At 48.3% G+C, this 25,916-nt stretch overlaps 8 protein-coding genes across 8 annotated transcripts; 4 read left to right on the forward strand and 4 right to left on the reverse strand.

The window, feature by feature from the left end:
* Window positions 1-5,205: 5,205 nt before the first annotated feature.
* N7484_008138 (WD40 repeat domain-containing protein) lies at window positions 5,206-6,572 on the forward strand (the record flags this gene model as incomplete). Its single annotated transcript, XM_057118525.1, has 2 exons — window positions 5,206-6,462; window positions 6,531-6,572. 2 exons carry the CDS (start codon window positions 5,206-5,208, stop codon window positions 6,570-6,572), a joined length of 1,299 nt encoding a protein of 432 aa, XP_056971560.1.
* A 2,220-nt stretch (window positions 6,573-8,792) lies between these two features.
* N7484_008139 (uncharacterized protein) lies at window positions 8,793-9,944 on the reverse strand (the record flags this gene model as incomplete). Its single annotated transcript, XM_057118526.1, has 4 exons — window positions 8,793-8,894; window positions 8,948-9,162; window positions 9,211-9,310; window positions 9,366-9,944. The coding sequence occupies 4 exons, from the start codon at window positions 9,942-9,944 to the stop codon at window positions 8,793-8,795; spliced, it is 996 nt and encodes a 331-aa protein (XP_056971561.1).
* Window positions 9,945-10,190: 246 nt separating this feature from the next.
* On the forward strand, window positions 10,191-13,489 carry N7484_008140 (DUF3723 domain-containing protein; the record flags this gene model as incomplete). The annotated part of the gene is made up of 3 exons (XM_057118527.1): window positions 10,191-10,608; window positions 10,664-10,956; window positions 11,006-13,489. The coding sequence occupies 3 exons, from the start codon at window positions 10,191-10,193 to the stop codon at window positions 13,487-13,489; spliced, it is 3,195 nt and encodes a 1,064-aa protein (XP_056971562.1).
* An 835-nt stretch (window positions 13,490-14,324) lies between these two features.
* N7484_008141 (uncharacterized protein) lies at window positions 14,325-14,603 on the reverse strand (the record flags this gene model as incomplete). Its single annotated transcript, XM_057118528.1, has 1 exon — window positions 14,325-14,603. The coding sequence occupies one exon, from the start codon at window positions 14,601-14,603 to the stop codon at window positions 14,325-14,327; it is 279 nt and encodes a 92-aa protein (XP_056971563.1).
* A 1,417-nt stretch (window positions 14,604-16,020) lies between these two features.
* Window positions 16,021-19,350, reverse strand: N7484_008142 (HET domain-containing protein; the record flags this gene model as incomplete). The annotated part of the gene is made up of 3 exons (XM_057118529.1): window positions 16,021-17,846; window positions 17,906-18,746; window positions 18,799-19,350. 3 exons carry the CDS (start codon window positions 19,348-19,350, stop codon window positions 16,021-16,023), a joined length of 3,219 nt encoding a protein of 1,072 aa, XP_056971564.1.
* A 923-nt stretch (window positions 19,351-20,273) lies between these two features.
* Window positions 20,274-20,881, forward strand: N7484_008143 (uncharacterized protein; the record flags this gene model as incomplete). Its single annotated transcript, XM_057118530.1, is given in 3 exon segments — window positions 20,274-20,477; window positions 20,533-20,586; window positions 20,600-20,881. The coding sequence occupies 3 exon segments, from the start codon at window positions 20,274-20,276 to the stop codon at window positions 20,879-20,881; spliced, it is 540 nt and encodes a 179-aa protein (XP_056971565.1).
* An 84-nt stretch (window positions 20,882-20,965) lies between these two features.
* Window positions 20,966-21,354, forward strand: N7484_008144 (uncharacterized protein; the record flags this gene model as incomplete). The annotated part of the gene is made up of 2 exons (XM_057118531.1): window positions 20,966-20,973; window positions 21,114-21,354. 2 exons carry the CDS (start codon window positions 20,966-20,968, stop codon window positions 21,352-21,354), a joined length of 249 nt encoding a protein of 82 aa, XP_056971566.1.
* Window positions 21,355-21,548: 194 nt separating this feature from the next.
* N7484_008145 (DUF3435 domain-containing protein) lies at window positions 21,549-24,211 on the reverse strand (the record flags this gene model as incomplete). The annotated part of the gene is made up of 5 exons (XM_057118532.1): window positions 21,549-22,627; window positions 22,688-23,064; window positions 23,187-23,509; window positions 23,568-23,829; window positions 23,880-24,211. 5 exons carry the CDS (start codon window positions 24,209-24,211, stop codon window positions 21,549-21,551), a joined length of 2,373 nt encoding a protein of 790 aa, XP_056971567.1.
* Between the last annotated feature and the right edge of the window lie 1,705 nt (window positions 24,212-25,916).

Here is a 25,916-nt window from a genome sequence, read left to right on the forward strand (position 1 = left end):
GACGCTGATGCGAGTCGGCGTCCGTCTGGCGACCAGCAATCGACCTGACCGAATCACTGTGCCCCTCAAGAGTTTGAAGACAGGGACTCCAGTTTTCCTCTACCACAGGATAATTTAAGACCCAGTCTGGTCTCCCATCCTGAAAAGATATCCTTGCGAGACTCTTTAGTGGGCTAAATATAAGAGTTGAGCAATATACTTGCAGAGGGCTGCTTTCAATTGCTGTTCTATGATATCGAATAAACCTAGAGGCGTCTCGAGCTCGATTCAACAGCATTCCTGACTCTTTTCTCTTCTGTTTGAGTGCGCCCCTTGTCAGAAGAGAAGATCATCTCTATTCAATTTTAACCACTCACCTCAATCAAAATCTCGAGCTTTTGCATGGCTTGGATGCCATCAGAAACACTTCCCAAAATACTAAGGGCTTCGAGCCAGTGGAGGAAATTCTGCTGCAGAAACGTATCCACGCGACCACTGTCATAAACTCTTAGCTGACAAGCTCCATTAACCAGGCTAGCTTCAAGATGGTCCATCCAGGTGACACATGAGTATTCCACCGCTGCTAGTGGATTTGGGTTAGGTTTGCAGATATCCTTCGGGTGGAGTCCAGGTAATTTGATGTTCAAGATATCACGTTGAAGTATCTTGAAAATAATGTCGAGAGATCGTATAAATATCATGTCGTGTTCAGCCTCTATACCTCTAGGAAGTATCTCACTGAGTGCTTCCTTGAGTAAAAATTCCTTTGCAGACTGATGAACAAACACAATAGTTTGTTCCCGAACCGTTAAAAATGACCCACAGATTGCAATAATCTCTTCAAGGAGAACAAGATCATCGTAGTCATTGTCCGGTAGTTCAATCAGAGAAGTCAGTTCGTGTAGCGTAATAGGCCGCAAGACAGTTGACATGATTGCCAGTATCTCCTTGCAGAGCTCGGCATCTTCAGATTCGCGAACCTGGCCAATCATTCGACCATATAGAGCCTCCAACCCAGGAGGAAATGATTTTAGCTGCTTGAGTACATTTATTCGTATCTTTCCAAGATTCTGACACACCAAGGCTACCCAGAGGAAGGTACCTTGCGAGATTGATAATAGGTAGGAATAAACGTCATTGCGAGTTTTATCGCTATACCTTTTCGCTTTTGCCAAGTCGTGGACTTTATGCTTAATAAATTGATTCACTGCTTCAGACACAGACGCCTCGTTCAGCTCTAATGAGATCGGAGCTAGCTGGGTAGCAATGTCAAGCCGCTCAGTGATTTCAGGCCAATTGCGGCTAGAAACAACCCACTTTATCTGTGGATTAACTGATGATTCCTGGACAATAAAGTCTAGAAGGAAACGGAGCCCATTGGTGCACTCATCTAAGGCATCAATTACCAAATAAGTCATCTGCAGTGTCGGGTCATTTAGAATGTCCCTGAAGATTGTTGACAGTGCATTCCATGCATTGACATCCTCAAAGAGAGTCTTTCCTGCATAGTCGTACCGAGCTCGCACATGGTGGAGAAGAGATGGATGATTCTTGACAAGTAAATATATCAACCCCCTCAGGACAGACGTAGCGCTGTTGATCCGCATATCGGTAGCCTGACAGAAAAAGAACGAGATGCTCGCATTTTCCCCATACAATCTCGTCAACTCTTCGATGACACCACATAGGAGCATCGTCTTGCCTTTACCAGGATCGCCCCTGATCCAGAGAAGGCGATTTCTCTCGCTGTCTTGCCATTGTTTGAATTCTTTGTTGTCTAGAATCCAGCGATATGAATCTTTAAGTAGTCCGCCCTTGGTATTCTCGATACGTTCTTTATCATCGACAGGGTTGGTGGCATGCAAATCACGAAGGCATTCTTGATTCAGCGTTTCGGATTGTACTAAAGCCGATCACTATTACTAGCCGTAGATTACAGTCACATCTAATTTTCACTTACCAATAGTGACATTCCCGATATTCCCGTGTATTACTCCTGCCTGGAATCCAGAGTTTTTTTCGCCTTGGGAAATGCTAGTCGACATGGCTGTTGCACAAGAGTTTGGAAGAGGCTCAACTCTACGCTTGGATCTCCCAATCCCCAGTCTACCCCGCTATCAGGTGATCTGATTCGAGACAGAAGAAATCGACCGCCTTGACCATATTCCCTTGTAATCACCTTGATAGATGATGTGTCTTTCCATTTACATTATTCAGGAGGTCAATACGTGAACGTAGCGCCATCTTCCTCGAAGTTGCCGCGGAAGACCAAAGCTCTAATCAAAGTGACGAACCTTGTGGTTAACCGCAGCGTAATGATTGTATCTGTATTTCAGGAAATTTACAGCCCCGCATGTGTAATTTAGCCTTATAAAATATTTCAAGACCTCATAACAGACTAAACCAAAGGGGGGCTAGCGTGATTCAGAATAAAGTTTAGAAAAGAAAAGAAGATAAAGGTAAAGCTGATCTCGAGCGGCCCTGTATAATACAAAGACTATTTTTATTCATTTATTTACGATCGTACTAGATTACCGCCAAGCACCACATCAGGGGGTGGTCTGACCATAATAGGTATAGTGTTATGCAAGATAAAGTTTAAGGAAGAAAAGAAAATCAAAAGACATGAAGCTGATTTCGAGCGGCACTGTATGCCCGGGTAATGAAAGCTTAATACAGGGCCGCTCGAAATCAGCTTCACCTTTGTTTTCTTTTCTTTTCTTTTCTGAACTTTATTCTGAAACACGCTAGTCCCTTTCTGGTTTAGCCTGTTGTGGGGTCTTGAAATGTTTTGTAAAGGTAAATTACACGAATGCGGGTTTGTAACTTTCCTGAAACACAGATACAATCGTTACGCTGCGGTTAACCACAAGGTTCGTCACTTTGATTAGAGCTTTGGTCTTCCGCGGCAACTTCGAGGAAGATGGCGCTACGCTCACGTATTGACCTCCTGAATAATGTAAATGGAAAGACACATCATCTATCAAGGTGATTACAAGGGAATATGGTCAAGGCGGTCGATTTCTTCTGTCTCGAATCAGATCACCTGATAGCGGGGTAGACTGGGGATTGGGAGATCCAAGCGTAGATTTGAGCCTCTTCCAAACTCTTGCGCAACAGCCATGTCGACTAGCATTTCCCAAGGCGAAAAAAACTCTGGATTCCAGGCAGGAGTAATACACGGGAATATCGGGAATGTCACGATTGGTAAGTGGAAAATCGATGTGACTGTAATCTACGGCGAGTAATAGTGATCGGCTTCAGTACAATCCGAAACGCTGAATCAAGAATGCCTTCGTGATTTGCATGCCACCAACCCTGTCGATGACAAGGAACGTATCGAGAATACCAAGGGCGGACTACTCAAAGACTCATATCGCTGGATTCTAGAGAACAAAGATTTCAAACAATGGCAAGACAGCGAGAGAAATCGCCTTCTCTGGATCAAGGGTGATCCTGGTAAAGGCAAGACGATGCTCCTATGTGGTGTCATCGAAGAGTTGACGAGATTGTATGGGGATAATGCGAGCATCTCGTTCTTTTTCTGTCAGGCTACCGACATGCGGATCAACAGCGCTACGTCTGTCCTGAGGGGGTTGATATATTTACTTGTCAAGAATCATCCATCTCTTCTCCACCATGTGCGAGCTCGGTACGACTATGCAGGAAAGACCCTCTTTGAGGATGCCAATGCATGGAATGCACTGTCAACAATCTTCAGGGACATTCTAAACGACCCGACACTGCAGATGACTTATTTGGTAATTGATGCTTTAGATGAGTGCACCAATGGGCTCCGTCTCCTGCTAGACTTAATTGTCCAGGAATCATCAGTAAATCCACAGATAAAGTGGGTTGTTTCTAGCCGCAACTGGCCTGAAATCGCTGAGCGACTTGATATTGCTACCCAGCTAGCTCCGATCTCATTAGAGCTGAACGAGGCATCTGTGTCCGAAGCAGTGAATCAATTTATTCAGCATAAAGTTTACGAATTGGCAAAAGCGAAAAGGTATAGCGATAAAACTCGCGATGGCGTTCATTCCTACCTGTTATCAAACTCGCAAGGTACCTTCCTCTGGGTGGCCTTGGTGTGTCAGAATCTTGAAAAGATACGAATAAATGTACTCAAGCAGCTAAAATCATTTCCTCCTGGGTTGGAGGCTCTATATGGTCGAATGATTGGCCTGGTTCGCAAATCAAGGGACGCTGACCTGTGCAAGGAGATACTGGCAGTCATGTCAACTGTCTTACGCCCTATTACGCTACACGAACTGACTTCTCTGATTGAACTACCGGACAATGACTACGATGATCATGTTCCCCTTGAAGAGATTATTGCAATCTGTGGGTCGTTTTTAACGGTTCGGGAACAAACTATTGTGTTTGTTCATCAGTCTGCAAAGGAATTTTTACTTAAGGAAGCACTCCGTGAGATACTTCCTAGAGGTATAGAGGCTGAACACGACATGATATTTATACGATCTCTCGACTTTATTTTTAAGACACTTCGACGTGATATCTGGAATATCAAATTACCTGGACTCCACACAAAGGATATCTGCAAACCTAGCCCAAATCCACTAGCAGCGGTGGAATACTCATGTGTCTACTGGATGGACCATCTTGAAGCTAGCCTGGTTAATGGAGCTTGTGAGCTGGGAGTTTATCGCAGAGGTCGCGTGGATACGTTTCTGCAGCAGAAATTCCTCCACTGGCTCGAAGCTCTTAGTATTTTGGGAAGTGTTTCTGATGGCATCCAAGTCATGCAAAAGCTCGAGATTTTGATTGAGGTGAGTGGTTAGAATTGAATAGAGATGATCTTCTCTTCTGACAAGGGGCGCACTTAAACAGAAGAAAAAAGAGTCAGGAATGCTGTTGAATCGAGCTCGAGACGCCTCTAGGTTTATTCGATATTATAGAACAGCAATTGAAAGCAGCCCTCTGCAAGTATATTGCTCACCTCTTATATTTAGCCCACTAAAGAGTCTCGCAAGGATATCTTTTCAGGATGGGAGACCAGACTGGGTCTTGAATTATCCTGTGGTAGAGGAAAACTGGAGTCCCTGTCTTCAAACTCTTGAGGGGCATAGTGCTTGGGTCAGGTCGATTGCCTGGTCGCCAGATGGAAGCCGACTCGCATCCGTGTCTGATGATACCATAGCCAGGATCTGGGATCTGGCTACCGGCCAGAGCATATCAACCCTTGAGGGGCATAGTGGTTCGGTCATGTCGATTGCCTGGTCGCCAGATGGAAGCCGACTCGCATCAGCGTCTGATGATAAGACAGTCAGGATCTGGGATCCGGCTACCGGCCAGAGTATATCAACCCTTAAGGGGCATAGTGGTTTGGTCTGGTCGATTGCCTGGTCGCTAGATGGAAGCCGACTCGCATCAGCGTCTCGTGATAAGACAGTCAGGATCTGGGATCCGGCTACCGGGCAGAGCATATCAACCCTTGAGGGGCATAGTGGTTCGGTCACATCGATTGCCTGGTCACCAGATGGAAGCCGACTCGCATCAGCGTCTGATGATAAGACAGTGAGGATCTGGGATCCGGCTACCGGCCAGAGTATATCGACCCTTGAGGGGCATAGCGATGGGGTCATGTCGATTGCCTGGTCGCCAGATGGAAGCCGACTCGCATCAGCGTCAGCTGATAAGACAGTCAGGATCTGGGATCCGGCTACCGGCCAGAGTATATCGACCCTTGAGGGGCATAGTCATTGGGTCATGTCGATTGCCTGGTCGCCAGATGGAAGCCGACTCGCATCAGCGTCTTATGATGAGACAGTCAGGATCTGGGATCCGACTACTGGCCAGAGTATATCAACCCTTGAGGGGCATAGTGGTTCGGTCACATCGATTGCCTGGTCGCCAGATGGAAGCCGACTCGCATCAGCATCTTATGATGAGACAGTCAGGATCTGGGATCCGACTACTGGCCAGAGTATATCAACCCTTAAGGGGCATAGTGGTTCGGTCTTGTCGATTTCCTGGTCGCCAGATGGAAACCGACTCGCATCAGCATCTTATGATGAGACAGTCAGGATCTGGGATCCGACTACTGGCCAGAGTATATCAACCCTTGAGGGGCATAGTGGTTCGGTCAGGTCGATTGCCTGGTCGCCAGATGGAAGCCGACTCGCATCAGCGTCAGCTGATAAGACAGTCAGGATCTGGGATCCGAATACCGGCCAGAGTATATCAACCCTTGAGGTACATAGTGGTTTGGCCATGTTGATTGCCTGGTCGCCAGATGGAAGCCGACTCGCGTCAGTGTCTGATGATGAGACAGTCAGGATCTGGGATCCGGCTACCGGCAAGAGCATATCAACCCTTGAGCGGCATAGTCATTGGGTCATGTCGATTGCCTGGTCGCCAGATGGAAGCCGACTCGCATCAGCGTCCACTGATAAGACAGTCAGGATCTGGGATCCGACTACCGGCCAGAGTATATCAACCCTTGAGGGGCATAGTGGTTCGGTCTGGTCGATTGCCTGGTCGCCAGATGGAAGCCGACTCGCATCAGCGTCTCGTGATAAGACAGTCAGGATCTGGGATCCGGCTACCGGCCAGAGCATATCAACCCTTGAGGGGCATAGTGGTTCGGTCACATCGATTGCCTGGTCGCCAGATGGAAGCCGACTCGCATCAGCGTCTGATGATGAGACAGTCAGGATCTGGGATCCGGCTACCGGCCAGAGCGTGTCAAATCTTCCTATTGGCTTCAGCAGATCCCTTCAATTCGACAACGATGATATTAATCTTCTGCACACAAATAACGGCACATATAACATAGGTTCAAAAGGTCCGGTGACGCCTATGTCTGACGACTTCATCTCGCCGCTTAAGCAGTATGGATACGGATTAAGCCAGGAACGTTCCTGGATAACCTATAATGGACTCAAACTGTTGTGGTTGCCTTCAGAATATCGCCCAAATTCTCACGCCAATTTCGCCAGATATGCAACCAGATTAGCGATCAGCTGCTCATCAGGTCGTGTCATTTTCCTCATGCTCTCAAAACAAAATCCCGTTTCTAGCCTTTGATCTGTGTTTAGACAACCACAAATCTATGTCTACATATGTAAAACGTGACCACATTATGCTTCTTCCAGGCTCAACCAAACCTCCTTAATGATTACCACCGACGTTGCGCGATTAAGCTTTGTGTTTGGAGCTCATTTCTTTTTCAACCAATTAAATCAGTTTCCCCTTGAATGTCCAGTTCCTCGACGATGGGAATCATGCTTCAAGTGCAATGTCTATTTGTGAGGTGACCGTACCGGTCTGCTTCCTGTTAGCACTGATCAATACCCGCAGCTTTCGGATCGCCAAGACAAAATAGCTTCCCAGGAGCTGCAGTGCCCCTCAGTCACGTGCATTCCCCAATACCCCAGCTCCCCCCCCGGTGTTCAATCAAAAATCATTTCGTCCGCTCCCTGATCAGAGGGGTGAGCAGGGTGAGCTTGGAGAAAACCGTTCTCCACCGTTGTGCCAACGACACAATGGTCAGCCCCCAGCGATCCCACGCAAATGGCGCCTCGACTCCCTCCTTCCAAACTGGAGATGATTCGTGACATGATGTATAACGGATCCTTGAATACATCACAAATTGCCGCGGCTGCGGAGTGTAGCCAGCGTTCGATAATCAGTATTCGCAACAATCTTCGCTTGTTCGGGAATGTCAGAGCTCCATCAACTCGCGTCGGTCGGCGACGAAGCATCACACCGCCAATGATACAGACTCTCTGTGGCCATCTTCTCGAGAAGCCCGGATTATATGTGGATGAAAGGATTCTCTTTCTATGGGATGAGTTTCAAACTTGGGTGACAAGCTCGAGTCTCAAGCGGGCTCTTGCTTCGGTCGGCTGGTCGAAGCAGGTGGCTCGACAGAGAGCAAAGGAACAGAATGCTGATTTACGCGATTTCTATTTCCACAATATATCGGACTTTAAGTCATACCATCTAGTCTATGTGGATGAGTCGGGTTGTGATAAAAGAATTAGTTACAGCCGCACTAGGTGGTGTCCGCTAGGCCAGACGCCACTATAGATCTCTAAATTTCATCGTGACCAGCGATACTAGATCTTACCTGCGTACGCACAAGACGGCGTTATACTTTCTCGTGCATGTTAAGGCTCAACTGATTCGGCCGTGTTCGAAGATTTCATCGAGCAGCTCCTTCAGCACCGTGGAAGGTGGCCGGAACCGAAATCCGTGATCATCATGGACACTGCATCCTTCCACCATTCTGACCAAATCAAAAAGATGTGTGCCGATGCTGGAGTATAGTTAATGTATTTGCCACCTTATTCGCCTGATTTAAATCCCATCGAGGTGTTTGTCTCGGAGCTGAAGGCGTTCATCAGGCGTCACTGGCGAAAGTATGAACAGAGCCCGGAGCAAGGGTTCGATAATTTCCTTGAGGGATGTGTCGAGGCTGTAGGATTTCGGGAACAAAGTGCAATCGGCCATTTCCGGCATGCTAGCGTAGTCGTCGAAGAACGCCTGGAGCCACAGTATCAAGAGCATAGTATTGATCTAGTTGGACATAATACTTCGTTTTTGGGATAATAGATGAGCATTGTGTGAGGCATTCTGTGCTTATAATAGCGTGTGAATTATATCTATCAAGCCAACTAAAAGTGATGGAACTGCTATTTCAACTATCTGGGCACGCCCTTGGGGTATTTGTCGACAAGTTTTTGACATGGTTGAGGATTGCCGACACAGTGCTAAACTTGAAATTTGCAATGAAACAATAGTAACGATTGCTTGAAGAAACGATTGCTTGAAGAGGTCGTTCTCAATTACCTCTCATAGGAATAGAACATTCTCGCAGAGACTAGAATAGACCGCGCAAGAAGCACCAACTCTCCTTTTAATCGAGATTTTCGGCGGACAAGTGGTTGCTAACCAATGTTAATTGTGCATTTAACCCCTCATGAGCTAGTGATTTGATTACCTCCTTCAGGGATTCAATGGACTTCGTTGTCAAGAGGGCGGAAAGAAACTCGAAGGAATCCGAGTCAACAGGCCAGCGTTCCACATCATCTACTCCCACCATTCCATCGTCTTTCTCAAATTTTTGCATGATTTCCATGGTCATAGAAGCAAGCTTTTTGATGTATAAAATCTGTGCTTGACCCGGCGGACATTCCACACACATCTCCAAGCTGGCTTTGGGGAGTTAGAAGAACCATGGCGAGAGAGGTGATTGGCACCTACCGATCTTGACGACGCCATCTAGGCCAAGAAGGATATTCCTACACGTTAAATCCTGGTGTTCTAATCCAATATTGTTGAGATAACACAGACCACACAAAATCTGTATTTTCATGAGGCCACGATGTTAGATAGCTGAGGTGTCAAGAGCCACATACCTGCCAAACCATAGAAGCCAATTCCGTTTCTGTGGGGTAGAGAGCGCGACACCCCACAAGTTGCTCCAAAGTGAGCGGGAGGTCATTGACAAGGGCGTAGATGCTTCCTTCATTGACAAAGCACTCTCGAGCTGTCAATACGTTATCATGGTCAAGAATGTCATACATTCTTCGCATTTTAGCCACGTCCCCATTAATATACTTCCGAATGGCTACCACCGTAGACGGGCCTGAACGGCGAGCTGCAATAAATACATCGCCAGCCAGAGTACACTTGAGTGTCCGACGATAAGTATCCCAGGGGGATTCTTCCCTGACGATCAACCGGTGGGATTTTCCTTCTTCGCATACCTGAGGTAAGCCAAAGCTTCTTGGGGCTCCGCCCACAATTTTCCGTGTATCTTTGCTGCTGGGGGAAGCGGCTCTTTTCTTTGGATTGGAAGTAGAATTTGATTGGGCGGGCACATTGAGCTGGTGCTGCTGTTTGCTCAAGGGTGCCTCTGGTGATGGACTGCTCGCCAACAATTCTTGGTAGCTCTGAAAGTCAAGTTCGGTACAGTGCTTGTCTTTTATCGACATATTTGGGTTGGATTTAGTGATTCAGGTAGAAGTACGGTGTTTGGAGACGAAGGGGGCGCTATTTATAATTCAATTGCATCTATGAAATTCATTAAATATTCGGTCTTGCAGCCGGCACTCCATTGGTCACCAAGACGCTGAGTCAGCAGAGATAAAGTGGACCCTTCGTCCTATGAGGCAAGTACTATTAAATGTAAATAACACTCTCCTGCTCTGCAGATGACCAATTCTGCTTCATTACTGACAATGAATAATTTTATGTACACGGATCCTGAGCTGCAGGTTCTGACAGAAAGGTGTCGGAAATACCAAGGGACGGCCAAGATTAACATCAATCAGATTACTTCCCATCCATCAGTCTCGCGACATATAAGTGAGAAGAATGTGGGAAGACTTTGTGAAATATTTGACAAGGAAGGTTGTCGAAGGCTTGATGTCCACAACCACGTGAGTGCTGTTGTGTCAATCCAGCATCTCCACGAGGCTCTTCAAGCAGCAGGGATAAACACCGCCGACTTGCTGACCGATCAACCGAGTCGCTTCCCACATCTCCATTTCTCCGCTGGTGCCATAAAGTGTCTTCATGGCCAACACCGATTGAAGGCTGGAGAACTGTTTCTACCATCGATCGATCAGTGGTGGACTGTTGACCTGTATCTGGATGGTAAGCCAGAAATCCACAAATCGTTCCATACAAAGCCCCTCTTGACAGCCCCAAGACATTAGTCCGAATCTTCAAACTAGCCTCGTTGACGAATATTCGAACGAGAGGGTTCCGAGCGATGGCGAAATTTACGTCAAAGTCCGCCAATATCGGAATCAAGCAAACGCACACTTCGAGAATCGATGGTTGGCGCGGCTCTCAGACAACAAAACAAGGCGGCTTCGCGGACTGGAGTCTCATCCAAGTGTTCGAGCTGCTTTTGACTCGTTACTCGCACTGCCATCGTTGCTGATACACGGAATGCAAATTGGGTCTCTTCCTCATGCGTTGGCTATTTGCTGTGACGAGGTAAGATCATCTAGCTTTGAATCAAAAGACATGCTAATGATGTTCGTAGGAGATGGTTCACGCGTTAAATCAGTTACTGCAATTCTGGTCTACACTCGTGGGGCACGATCGTGCTAAAATGCTTAGAATTGACACTCATACCGTGGACACATTGCAACTCCTGGCGCCTGGAGTCTCCTCGAAGGATAGAACCACCGTGAAAGGCATTGTACATAGTGGTGAAGTCTTTTCAAATTTCACAGACTCAGAACGGTCATCGATTTGGAAACGATTGAAAAAGACAGATCGAATCATTCCATCTCTGTATACATTTTTCAAAGATCTCTGGTATCTGGAGTCATGCGCAAACTGCATGAAACGACTTATCACACCTTCCAGATCTTTCCCGACGATCAGAGGCGCTATACGTGCGGCTTATTCGACCCACAATCCTACCCATGAGCAGTTCTTGATACAAACATCCGAAACTGGGTTTCGATATTATTCGCATTCACAGGGAGACCCTGCAGAACTTGGTTATCGGCAGCTCTGGCTTTATGCGATGCGTCATTACCCCAATTTGTCCAAAGTGCCACAGAAGAAAGACCCTACAGCGAAGGCAAATCGTGAGGCGGTAGAGCCTATGGTACTGTACGACATGGCTATACTCGCAAAGAGGCTCGGCTTTCAATCGCCACAAATCGAGCAGCTCATCCAGCAGTCGCCAGATCGGAAAATCGCGCAAGAGGCTCTTTTGAGAGCCCGTCGACCAGATCGTTATCGGTATAATGAGAGAGAAGTAGAAACCCTAATCAACAAAGTGACTGAGTGCTTCTTGAGGGCTATCCCACTTGACCATCCGCTTCCAGGGCACAGCGTTGGTGGAAGAGAAACCAAAAAAGAATCTCGGTGTGGACATCCGCAAATCCAAGCACAATTGCAAGACTGTCCGTTTCTTTTCATCGACCAACTCCATGGCGATTCCTTCCAAAGGGAACGGAAGGCTACCTCCACTTTGGTGAGGAGAAGTGTCTATTTTACCTTCTTTAGCCAACTGTCAATGCCCAGTGTGAATGGGAATCTTACAGGTGTATCTCCAAATCCTGACGTGCCGATGTCTCCACTCTTTGTCCCGAGCGATCGATCGCCGCAAGATGAAGGGATAGATGATATAGAGGCAGAGAGCTCAGGAGCCGAACAGGAAAGCAGCTTGGAACGGCAGCGCGTGAAAATTGCACGCCGAGAGCAACGTCGGCAGAAACGAGTGGAGAAACGAGCTAAGAAGTTACGGAGGCGACAGCAACGAGAGCAACGAAAGCACCAATCCTCACGTGCCAGCCGTTATTCAACATCTTCTTCCAGAAACTTTCCTGAAAGCGAAAATGGGCATTTTGATTCGGAAGAAAGCGGTATAAACGAGACATTGGAACCGATAGCCGAGACCGAATCAGGGACATTCGGAAATCGGGAGATAATAGGTGAAAATGAAGAATCAGAAAATCACGCCGAGTTAGCATTTGAGGGCGAGCAGCCGCAAGGAAGGAGTGAAGAGAGTATTTGGGAAGATGCCAGTTTGGAAGAGAATACAAGCGAACAAGATGACGAGGCGACAGAAACAGCGGCGCAACATTCTCCAGCTGCGGAAGTTCAAAGAGCGCTGAACATTTTAGAGGGACATGGGCCTTCGAATATTATATCGGGTCCCTCTAGGGTTTTGGGCAGAAAAAGCACGGCATTACGAGAGAAGGCCAAGTTCAAACCATACGACCAGACACAGCGGCGCCAAAGAACCCGAAAACCGGCCATCTCGCCCCAGGAGACTCTGGAGCAGGATATAAATGCACTGTTGCATCCGGCTGCCCGGGAACAGAGACATATTACTCAGATTAATTTCCTCGAGGCACAGCATCGTTCTCCGTCGGCAACGAATGAAGAACAAAGCTCACGACCCATTGCCAGTCCAACTGGCCAGACTCAAGACGGCCAGCAAATGCTAGAAGAGACAGTAGGCTCAGTCGAGTTTGACCCACAGCCAGAATTGCCGAGCTCTACCGATCAGCACCCCTCATTGTCATCACCACCACCACCACCACCAGAAGAATTCTCCACGCAGACTGACACGCGCTCACAAAAGGAAAAAGCCGGCGCAGAAAGACCGTTTGAGGAAGAAGATAAGTCTTCGGGACGAGGCGAAGGAGCAAACGACACGACCACGCGCTCTGCGGTAACAATCACGTTCCGTGCACGTGATGAAAACGGTGAGTGGAATCGCTTAGTTCACGAAGTAGTGGTTGACCCATCGGACTCGTCTCCGGTGGAGCGAATGGCAGCCAAGCAGGCGCGAGCACACCAGGCAACCTATTACGACCGGAATTTACGGCAGGTACCCCCTGGGCAGTGCTTCGATGCGGCAATTGAGGATGGCACGAACACGATTTTTATGACATTCGGCGACGATATGGCTGTAAGTGAGGAGACGGTGGATTCAATTACACGGGCACTCCAAGTGGGCGATGGCGATGATCAGCCGTCGAAACGCAAGCAACGGACTTGAGCAATGTATGAATCTTAAGATCCAAAGATTTGTGTTCTGTATAGACTGTAGTCAGCAGACCTGTGGCCCCTATGGTTACTCAGCCGTACAGGCCGCCAGTTGACAGATCTAAAGCCTTGGGAGACCTAAAGCTGTGGACCTAGGTCCAAAGTGGATCCAAGTCCCAAGCTTCCAAACCATAGCTTCGAATCAACTGTTTCGGGTCACAGGTCTTACAGCCAAAGCCTTCCCACTACAGACTTTCAACCGCGGACCTGCATCTCTAGATTCAAATCCCCCCTGGACTTGGTTCCACGGATCTAATACATGACGAGCCCAAAATCCTTGGCCATGTGTATATTCCGGCCCGTGGACCATAGAGGCCACAGAACGCTCTTTGTAAATCTATACAGGGCCCAAATACTCAGACTCTTGCCCGTGGAATAGAATTTTAAGTGATCTAACTCTCATTGTCAATAACCACAAGTTAATCGAGCCTAGAAGCTTTCCCTTTGTGATACACTAAATTCTCTACTCCATGATATTGAAAACAATCATAAGTGAGTCCCTTTCCCAGAGCAAATCTACTAATTGGATGAATCTAAGATACTGCCCGCTGGCCTGACTGACGACGATCACGAACTGTCTAGTAGATGGACTAAAAGATCTGAGACCACGAAAGACACATCAAAATCGTGGGGGTACCCGTCCAGTACGTTGAGTCAGCCTCCTGAACCAATCACATTGAAGCTGCCTCAAGATCAATCAAATATTTAAAACCAGCACTTCCCATGTTCTTGTATATAATTTCGCGAATCGAAGTGTTAATCTGACATTGTATTACATGATGATTGAATTACGGCCAGAGTGTGTGCCCATTTCTTTTCATTGAAGCGTTGTCTGACATTCTAGTCATTTTGTTTCCCCCCTCGCATCCATAGAGGTTGGCCCAAATGGGAAAAAATTCTTTGCGCCCAGCGGGATAATCGAACGCCTCCGGTTTGGGTACAGAAACTCGCCCGGTTTTATCTACGCCATTGACGACGACGTTGAGGATATTTTCGGCCATATCCTCCAGTACCTTCATACCGGAGACTACTCTGTCCTTGTACCAGCAGCCCATGAATCGAGTCATGTTGAATGCAAAAATGGAATCCATACTGCCTCACAGGATCTACTTCCATTGAAAGAAAATCATTTTGCCAGTCACAAAGATGTCGAGGAGATGCCTGAGAATTCAATATCTTTGCCGCATTGTGGAGATGGAGACTACCTGTGCAAACATCCTGAAACACTCCTCATGCATGCTCGTTTACATATCTTCGCTTTGAGACACGGGTTAGACCGACTTGAATATGTGAGCTTGCATAAGCTTTGGTGGACTCTCTCAGAAATCCCATTTGATTTGCAAGACGTGGATGCGGTTGTCGAGCTTTTGAAGCTTTCCGATCGGATAGGTGCCATAGATGAACTAATGATTCACTATGTATCATTGCACCTAAAGAGTCTCTTGCGTTGTTCCAATTTTATCTCATTGTTGGAAGCGAACATTCAACTCAGTTGCCGCCTGCTCAACCACATATGTGATTCTTTGTGAGCGTTGATTATCTTCTTTAGTGCCTTGTATAATTGCATTTTATTACATCCCAACGCTAGTTGACGGTAAATTGGGCGCTGAAAATGGCTACCTGGGACGCCGTTTTTGGCGCCCCTTTTACCGGAGGCTGAGTCATCATTGAGGCACGTGATACGGGTTGGCCCACTTTTCCGGTCTGCTCAGGGAGTACTCAGGGACTGCTCAATGACTGCTCAGGGCCACTCAGGGGGTACTCCTTGAGTACTTGGTGGGTTGCTCACCCCCCATCCACTATGCTCAGGGTAAACGATTAGAAATGACGTGAGAGGTTGTCCTATGTGTTCTCCGCTTGTAGCCGCTTAATGTAAAACTAGAATACGCTCTTACCAAGGGCATAGTCCGTAGTACAACCGATTCTCGAATATATAAGGGACTCACTCCCCTGCTGACTCTTGTCTTCATCCAATCTCCTTCGATCTAAAGAGAAACTTTGCGCCTGGCTACTTTCCAACTTCCTCGGAGTGACGGTCTGTACCATCGCACTTTTTGCTATTCCTGGTCATTTTCGCTTCTCCCTTCATGTCCGTCTCTACAGGCCATCTTGGTATCTAGGATTATGTCTATTGCCAGCGGTTCGAAGAGAAAAAAGAAGCAGATACGTAGCCCTGAATACTATCGCCAACGTCGACGCCACCTGGAGGAAGGCGTCGTTCAAAAGCGGCATGGTGTTTCCACAAAAAACAATATTGACCATATCAAGATTAGAGTATAGGAGTAGGGCTTGGTAGAAAGTATAGTTATCTAGTTTTCATTTCCAGAAATGTATGGTATCCGGAACGTAGAACACGTAACTATTGGGATTGGTTTGGCTGATAGAGCCACTGGGCTGGAACAAAAAACGTGTTTCACACAAGAGATGAGTTTAGAAGGGCGTGCATCTCACATCAATACTACTGTTACTCGGTGAATATATTATTCAGCCTAGCGTCCAACGTGCCGAAGGGTACGTGACCACTGATTTCAAGAGAGGCCGTATGCTCTCGCCGCGGTACCGCAAGAAGAGCTGCATAAAGCCACAGACGAAATCTATGATCTCTGATGATTCAGCTGCTTTGATCACATCCTCGGTGATAGGTACTCTGTCCCCTAGATGCTTGAGGAAAAGCTCGAAAATTAGTAGCCCATGATACGGTTCAGTTCCTGCGGCCAACTTGGCGACATCTTCAGAGATTGGTAGGCTGTCTCCCCGATGCTGAAGAAGGATTTTCATATTATTGACGCTGTTAGGGCTTGGGTTCATAATGGTGGCCTTGACCACGTCTTCAGAGATCGGTACGCTTTCTCCCCGGTGTCGTAAGAGAGCATCCATAATCTTGCCCTGATTGAAACCAGTGTTCCCTGCGGCTGCCTTCACTATAGCCTCGGTAATCGGTAGGCTTTCTCCTTGGTGTTGAAACAGGAGCTCGATAATTGCAGGACCACCTCTTTCAGGGTTCCCTGCGGCTGCCTTCACTATAGCCTCGGTAATTGGTAGGCTTTCTCCTTGGTGTTGAAACAGGAGCTTGATAATTGCAGGACCAGCTCTTCCAGTATTTGCTGCAGCTGCCTCGACCGCCGCTTCAGAGATGGGCAGGTCCTTTCCACGGTGTCGAAGAACGACATCCATGATCTTGTGTCCATTATAGCCGGTATTTCCGGCCGCGGTCTTAACTAACTCTTCAGAGACTAAAAGACTCCGCCCTCGGTGCTGAAAGATGACGTCCAATTTTGTAACTGCATTACTCTCATGACTCCGTAAGAGTAACTGGACCATATCTTCCGGAATTGAGAGACGATCTCCCCGATAACGAAGAAGAACATCCATGATCTCATGGGCATCATAGCTGGTGTTCTCTGCAGCGGCCCTAACGACGGCTTCAGAGATTGGTAAGCTGTCTCCTTGGCTTTCGAGGAAGAACATCATCAATCCTGCTCCATAAAGTTCTTTCCCTGCTACCACCTTCATCATGTCTTCCGAGATTGTTAAGCTGTCTTGCCGGTGCTGAAGAATAACTCTCATGATGTCAGGGCTTTGACGGTTATTTAACCCTAATATGGCGTTGACCATATTGTCAGACATTGGCAGGTTGTCTCCCCGATATCGAAAGAGGATCTCAAAAATCTCATCGACGTGAAAATTTGTGTTTCCTGCTGCTGCCATGACCACGCTTTCTGGCACAGGCAGCCGGTCTCCATGGTGCTGGAAAAGGACGTTAAGTAATTCAGGTCCGTACTTTCTGTTCTCCTCCGAGACTGCTGCTTTGACGACATCTTCAGACATTGGGATATCAACCCCTCGGTATTGGAAGAGAAGCTCCATAATTTCCAGCCCATGCGTTCCAAGGTTCCCTGCTGCTGCCTTGACCACCTCCTCAGAGATACATAGGTCCTGTTGGTCCCGAAGTAGGAGTTCGACAATCCTTGGTGCCCCAGGTCCTTTGTTCGCTACCGCTGCTTTGGCCACTTTTTCGGAGATTGACAGACGATCCCCTCGATACCGGAGTAAGAGCTTGAACATCTCAAGAGCATGATTTCCAGTATTCCCTGCTACTGCCTTCACTACCTCTTCAGAAATCGATAGGCTCTCTCCGCGGTATTTGAAGAAGCTATCCATGATGTCGGACGCATAACCCGCAGTAGTCCCTGCTACCGCCTTCACCACATTCTCAGTAATCGGGGTGTGGGATGCGATTTGAAGAAGTAAGCGTTCCATTGCTGAGCCAGGGGAATCTTTCACCTTCAATACCTCGAGGGCGATCTCTTCTATAGCGGGAGTCATATCATATGTTCGGTTTGCCTCTTTCAAACGCTCTTCTCGGTACTCGGCAACTTTGTCAGAGAGGTCTTGGCCGCTGTCTTTGCCTGGCCCGGGGGAGCTAACTCCCATGTAAGAAGCAGGTGATGCAAAGGATGCTCCAGGACACGTGTGCCCGGGGGATCGTCTGGTTCCTGATTCCCCAAGTCTTTCCTCTGTAGAGGTTTCGCGGCGATAATGATGATCGTAAAGTGGTCCCTGCAGACCCTCATGATGCTGGGCATTGCCGCTCCTCGCAAAAGGACGACGATATCGCCTTTTTGGATCGAGACCGGAGAAGCTTGGACAACCCAGTGCGATCCCCACCTACTTTCATAACCCATTTCCTGGCCCGCTTTGGTAAAGAAGACATCAATGCGTTGTTGGCCATTGTCGGAGCTGCCGTCTTCGACTCCCTCAATCTGACCCAAAATGCACCCCTGTCCCTTGATGACCGCTGTATCTTGTTCGGGCCAGGTCTCCACGGCACAATCTCGTGAGAGGATGTAGGCAACGACCTGCGCAAAGACTTCATGCCACGGAAGGCGATAGTTGGGCTTCAAACCAGGTGCATTGGGGTCATCGGAACACAGACCCAGTAACGCATAGAGCTTGTCATGCGGTACGGTGGCATCATGGAAGCGATACATGTCCATCAGTTGACCGACTGAGTAGTCTCCGCGAGAATGCAGCTGATACTGTGGCCGAAAGATGGCCCCTCTGATAAGATGGATGACAGGACGCATCCGCTCCCACGCAGAAACAGGAAGCGGTAATCGGCCGAGGCCTTCACAGAATGCATATCCGTTGACTTCGATGGGACCACACACGATGCAGACACATCTCGCTAGCCCGACCTCCTGAAGCACCTGTGTCTTTGATCAGTTAATGATTTCTGCAGAGACTCACGCTCCACCTTACCCAGATCCGGCGAAACCAATCCCGCTGTAGCAATGGCCGACAAAAATCATAGCTCGTTTCCAGTGTCTGCGCACTAGCCACTCTTTCCTCTAGCTCATTATGTTCTGCCAGTTGGCGAATGCTCTCAAGCGCCTGGTCGCCACCGTTCGCGGCCTCTCCGAGCCAGACGATGACACACTTGGCTTGCCCGTAGATGGTGCGCATGATCTGGATCTGCTGGGCTCTCTCCTCATCGTTCTCCTGGTTGATGCAGATCGCATCGACCCATAGTATTCTCTCAAAGTTGACATCGCGAAGCTGGGAGAGAGCTGCGTGGAGGTTTTCTGTCACCGGGAATTCGCAGCCATTCAAACGAATCGAGTGGGGTTTCATACCACTACCCCATACGTATGAAAGCGCCTCATACCGGTGTTTTCGATCAGCCGTATCTGATAGGTCATAGGTAAACAGCTCGCAATCGATATGGGTCTTCTTTTCCTTTTGAGGTAAAAGGCGAATCATGCGGGTAGTGGTCCCCTTAGACGGAAGCTTTGGATAGGGGTAGACAGGCATGGTGGCTCAAGAACCGGTCTGATATCAATATATATGGATATATTCGTTCATGCGAGCTGCCTTTCACGGTGTCGACGGTTTGCTTCACGACTTAAAAGGGTGATTAATGTTCTCTATCATTTTCATCGGCTCGGTGTGCCTGTTTGCTACCTAGGAGCTAAGCTTAGTGCTGACAGTTCGCGGTCGCTAGGTGGCATTAGCATACGTAAAACCATACGTAGCCTGTAACCATAGGCTAATTGACAATACCCAATCATTTAATCTATCCAGTAAGATAAGGCTTTTAGGAAGTGGCTGGCTGGATGTCAGCCCGTTCAATTTCTTTCGAGTCCATGCAACTTCGAGCTGTTGGGCGAAATTTTGGAAAACCGCTTCAGTTATTTCTCCACTCTCATTTGGAGAATCCTCAGCGGCGTCTGGAGCAGCGCATGGTATCTTGTCAGAATCTCACTGGGGAGTTAGACATGGCGCTTTTTGCATTTGACGAGGGGTTGAGACAGAAAAATGGCCATTACTTCTCTTTATCTTACTTGAGCGGGGTAATCTAGGCAACTAAGGTATACGTAACTTAACTTGATTGCTTATCTAACTAATCATTTCTGGTTAGTTTATTATCTTACAGCATAACTATTGCTTTTTCAGAAGATTAGTCATACAACTTTGCATTTTTAGCATCATATCTTGAATGCATCTCCAACAAAGTAAAGGCTCGAGACCTTCTCGCCTGCATACTGCATACCGCTTTGTATTTTGGGGCGGGGACTCACAAATTCCAGCTCCGTCGTAGCGAATATCTGACATATAAGAAGCATGATGTTCCCAGATGGTCGTGATCTTGTTTCTGCCTTGTTCCAAACACATTCGTTTCTGATCGTTCTCAACTCTTTCTCATCATATTCTATTTGCCCCTCGGCTTATACACAATGAACGCCGCCATCGGAGATGGTCCTTACCACAGCCCTTCCCAGATATCTCTTATAGATGTCCTCTTTCCCGGGTTCAGTATCATCTCTGCCTCAGCACAGCAACTGCTTGCCGGTAACCTGGACAGCTACACTGGGCTGCTTTGTACTTTGGAAATGCTTGTCCTCTTCGCCCGCTATATTTCCCGCTACGTTTGGGATCTAGTGAGGAATTACTTTAGTTCGTATGCCTCCCGGTACAATGAGATGAGTCTGACAGTCTGAAGCCTCGACAATTTATGTCTCATACTACGACGAAGCATACGACATGTTAGTTAATTGGATAGCTGATAGCTGATCAACTATTTATCCACAATGCCCATTCATCAATTGCTCGCGTGAGATTAACACAGCGTACAAACAACCTCTATCTAATAGAGAAAAAGCCGCTGACTTTTTCTCCTTGGAATGGTTCATTTCTTTTCTGGTATAAAGGACATTTACTCGTCCTCCACTGTGCTGTTAAAGAGCATCGAGAGAATCTCCATATCTCCTCCATTGGTCTCAATGCCAATATTCTGAAAAGCCTAATTGAAGAGTGCCGAGAAAAGTATCTTAAGGGTACCTAGAAAAAGATCTCTGTCTTTGAGCACCGCGAAGGCGAGTGGAAGAAAGCTAGACTAAGATCCGTCCGACCCATCTCCATAGTCATCATGGATAAGTAGGTAAAGAATGATATTTTAAGAGATATGGACGAATTTCCCGACTAAGATATACAAGACTGGTACGTAGAAAGGGACATTCCGTATAACGAGGCTATCTTCTCTTTGGACCTCCTGGAACGGGGAAATCTAGCTTTAGTCTATCGCTCGCGGGGAAGCATAAACTGGATATTTATACGCTTCAATTATTAAATATCCTAGATAGTACGCTGATGAGACTTTTTGCTGAGCTCCCGCCGTATTGCATTTTTCTCTTAGAGGACGTGGATACCGCTGGAGTGGGACGTAGAGACAGCGTCGATGTAGCCCAAGAAAACAAGTCAAAGTTAGTAGTCACCCTATCGGGACTTTTGAATGTGCTTGATGGCGTCTTATTTTAAGAAGGCCGTATAACTACTACGCTTCTGAGGTATCAGCGATATATAACTAAGCGAACCAAGATTGCCAATAGTATTAATGTCCTTTTTCTCGGAAGTTTCTTCTGTCTCTTTGTATCGTGGGGGGCTAGTCCAAGGTATTCTATGCGCTGCATGTCCACGTTTATCCAGAGAAGACCCCTGCACTTAGCTACCTTTCAGTTGCGTTTCAGTGGATCGAAACCCGCTTCATCTTTTCTTTGAACCTCTTGCGTCGGATCCGGACAACGCCGGCGACTTCGCACACGATGCACGTCAAAAGCATGGCGCTGAAACGCCATTTGATGCAATAATGCTACTTCACACCAGTTGCATTTGAGTGGTTCTTCTTTAAGGTGAATGGCATCGAAGTGGCGCGTAACGCATCCAGGGTCATGGAACATCTGAAAACGAACCTTGTCTGGGAGCCCTTCACTCGCAAAGCATTGGAAGCATGCCTCTGGCTGCTTAGCGGTTTCAAGATATTCCCTTGTAGCACGTAACGGTTTGTCACGGTCAGAGACATGTACCTTGCGTGGATCGATATCACTTCTGGTCTGCTGATCCTTCGGCTGAGTTATCGGCTCAGGCAGCGGAGCAGAATTAAGAGCTTTCTGCTTGGGCCGGCCCCTCAACGGACCTCCTTCCAGGACATCACAATACTGCATGACGGCTGCAGTACCTGAATCGCGCCGATGCCACTCATCCTCCAACGAGTTGGAAACTGGGTAGGAAAGAAGACTTTGTACAAGATGCAACTGAAGGGGGTGCATAGTGTCCTCCAAGAACAACTTGGCCTCGCTCTCTTCCTTGACCGCAGCACCCGAAAGCTGCGCCTCGATGTCCAAAAAGGCTTGCTCCTCATCAAATTTCTCTCGAATCTGATGTCGTAAGCTCCGATGCAACCTTTTTCGCGTGTTTCTCACCTCCTTCTCCCGATGCTGAAGTCGAGGAAGCAGGCCAGGTTCCTGAGTCTCCTCATATTGCGCGCGGATCTTACTTAGATTGCACCGGGCTACTTCTAGCTCGGGATGGTCTTCGACCTCTGCCCTTTGTTGATCAGTCAAGTAGCGTGGACGTCTTGTGTCTCGCCAACGGCTTTGCCGCGTGACGGCTCGCATCAGTTCCACGTCTGGGTCGAGGCCACAGATAACCCGGATCATATCGGTGTCGATTTGCAGAGGATGATAATGGTTGAGAAAGGTGCGGGGGCTGGCATGCTTCATAATCAACTGATGTTGCTCCTTACTCACCCACCCTGCGGAAGCCATCAGCCACCAAACATTGTAAAATTCACATTATCCAAGAACGAACTTACCACTCTCGTTGAGCACTTTGCCACTTCCATATCGGAATTGATGGGCGTGAAACGCCCCTTTCCACCCACGAATCTCGCCAAACGTAACCAGCAAGGTGGAAATTGTCGACTTGGGCATCTGCTTAGTCCGCTGAATGGTCGGGACGCCCTTGACCAACTCCGTTTTGCAAAAGATATACCAATCGGACTTTTTCGGGTCTAAAGGCACCAGAAGCTGTTCGCAGCCTTTGCTGATAAAGAGCTTCCGCAGTTGAGCTTTCGAGGTCAGCCCCTGATTCCGGAACGCCCGTGCGTGAAACAGGATGCCAAAAAGCAACGTGTGCGGGCATATCACCAGAGAGGGCCCATAAATGATCTCGGGGAGTGCAAATGTAGTTCTGCTGATTTATTAGCTACACAGCCCAGGCCAGTATTCCAAAGATAAGGAGGATCCCAGGAGGTAATATATCCAGAGACTATTGAGGAATTGAGGGAAAGTTAGAAATGGGGCTCGCCGTACAGTTTAGTCAGACCGAGGAATTTTTTGGTCCCCTCGGGAGTAAGTTCGATCATAGGCACGGGTGGGCCCCCACGAGGATCCTTTTGAAGAGAGATCTGCAAGTCTTTGAACTGCAGGCTCAATATGGCGCTTCTTCGGTGCACCGTAAAGATACCGAGAGAGTTAAACAAACACACTTGGATACGTTGGAATCCCAGATGGAACTTTTTCTCCTGTGTCGATAAAATCGTTTCATTAAACGGGCCAATATCCTCAATATAGACCGGTGTCTTCTTTCCGGGCTGCGTGTCCAAATCAAACTCTTTGACCAGCCACTTCATACCCTGCAAATGATGTTCAGTCAAAATAATCAAGCTGAAGGGACATTCGAGGCACACCGACCCTTCGTATCTCTGAGCCATCTTCATCATTGATTGTAATCTTGGTTAGCTTCTGATAGTAAAGGCGAAGGTTTTTCCAATCGGTCTCGAGAGTGCTAGCTTTTTGGATGCCTTTTATATGTCGACCGTCTTCGCCTCGCTCGAGTTGGAGACACCAGCGTAGGAACCGATACATATCGTTATTCGACGCCTGGCATAGCGCCTCCTCGACCTCATGCCATCTTTGCTCGTTCGGCCTGCTTCGCACTTGGCTGGCACAGTACCTAAGCCTGCATTAGGGCATGAAACGCGATAGATCTCGATGTTCACTCACCTTTTCCACCGGCTTTCAATCCGCTCTCGTCGTTCGATGGTACCTAGCGCTTTATCGAAATCCTCGGGAATCTCCGAAAGATCCACTCCACCTTCATCCAGCGGGTCGTCGTATAATCTTCCAACATCACAAGAGACATCTGGCTCCAGGGAAAGATTCTCGTCCGATCGGAGACGTTTTCGTCGTGCGTTGGGCGGGTCCTCCAGCTCTGTGAGATCCGTCTCATACGCCGTATCATCCTGTTGTGAGTCGCTAGGAGTAGTCACACTTGTGTCATCCTCGCCAGAGTCGCTTTCTATCTCTTTATTATCCGGGCGTCTAGAACGTTTCATCGTCGAAGGCTGCGGAGGAGAACCGAGACTACAAGACCGCAATATGGCGAAGCGGCAATTAGCTCCCGAAGAGATTGCTAGGCAACTTGTTTTAAGATAATGCACTCAGGGCTGAGTGAGCAGGAACAATAGGACAAGGAAGCACGAAGACAGAAGAGAATAGGCCGCGGTGAGGGTTGAGGAGCGGAGAAGGACTCGCGATCGAGGGAGCCGGGGGATCGAAGAGAATATAGGACTGGAAAAGGGGCCATGGTAGGCAGACAACGTGGTGACTGGGTGCTGTGACAGAAAAGCCATTTTGGCGCCTTCAGCTAACGCCGAGCCCACTGGCCTCTCCACGATGCAGTCACTGAAACAGAACTTGCAGGGGGGGTGGGGGGAGTTGCTTCCGAGTGGGTCTGGCTGGTGCGTGGTCGTAGATGGGGTGTGGGCGTGTCGCGAGAGCACCGTCACGTGTTACCAAAAGGGGGCCGAAAAAGGCGTCAGTCGACGCCGAAAAAGGCAGCCATTTGGTAAGTCCGACTTGTTATCGAGGATTATGTATATATATTTAGTTAGTTTATCTACGATAACTATAACTATATCGTTTCCTTCTAATTCTAGTAGTTTTATGACGAAGTCTATTATGATCTATTCCTATGGTTTCTTTAGTATTCCACACGACGGCAGGCGGGGGCGCCGTAAACGGCTCCTATTGCCTGGCGGTTTCGCCCTCCCCGACCGCCTGCCCGGCTGCGCCATCCCCCTACCCGTTCGGGCATGGCGCCCGTAGTGTCGTTCCAGTTCGGGCTTAGCGCCACCCTGGCCGCTTTTACCGCCGTGACCTTCTGCCATCCATCTATAAAAACCACTCGCCTTCTCCCCAGCTTCCCTACGCACTTTCACTTCTTTTCCTCCCCCTTTTCCTTCCCCCCCCTCCCCCTTTTTTTTTCTCGCCCCCACTGACTTTAGCGACCCTCCGCTCAGCCCCGCGCATAGTCCTTTGCATTTCCTTCGGATTTCGCCGGATATGCCGCTCAGCCCGCCGCTCAACCCGTCCCAGCGAGCGTCGGCTGCGACACGATTCAGTCGCCGAGGACTTGGACCACTGGGCTGACCCAATATTCGGCCCTCTTGCGTGATTCGACGCATGCTATTTTCTTTTCGCTGCGAGTCCATGCTTCAGTATGGTACGGAACTATACACGCTGCCTTCTTTCTGGAGCCTTTCTCGCCCAACGTCTCTCGCTTCGCCGATATTTTTCGCTCTGGCATGGGAACGCATTTGCCTCCTCGCCAATGGGACTCTCTATCCATCTGTCGTTCTCCGACGTTACATCCCCTAGTCCCCCTTAGTGTCTTAGGTTTGCCTGGGTCTGTTTGCTCTCGAGCCTCTTGGCGGTCGATAGTTGTCAATGCCGGTCTCTCCGGATCCGCTGCCCAGCTGGACTAACTAAAAACCATGCATTTCAGAGTCATGGGCCAATAGCGAAAATCCCGCATCTGCATTTGACTCCGGTGGATGGCTCGTTTAGGCAACGATGGCGTGGCTTGGTGTTGTCGGCACCGTATGCCTTGGCTGTGAAATCGAGATTGGGGTGACGTGTGCCGCAGTCTCCGCAACTTGGATTGCAGGACCTGTATGGGATCCTTTGCGCTGTATGAAATTGGGCTCCTGTGCAAGAGCGATTTCTGTGTATAAAGAGACCTGCAGTACCACCCCAATG

This window comes from Penicillium longicatenatum (assembly GCF_028827895.1).
Source record: "Penicillium longicatenatum strain IBT 33135 chromosome Unknown contig_4_segment0_segment0, whole genome shotgun sequence".
Taxonomy (NCBI): domain Eukaryota; kingdom Fungi; phylum Ascomycota; class Eurotiomycetes; order Eurotiales; family Aspergillaceae; genus Penicillium; species Penicillium longicatenatum.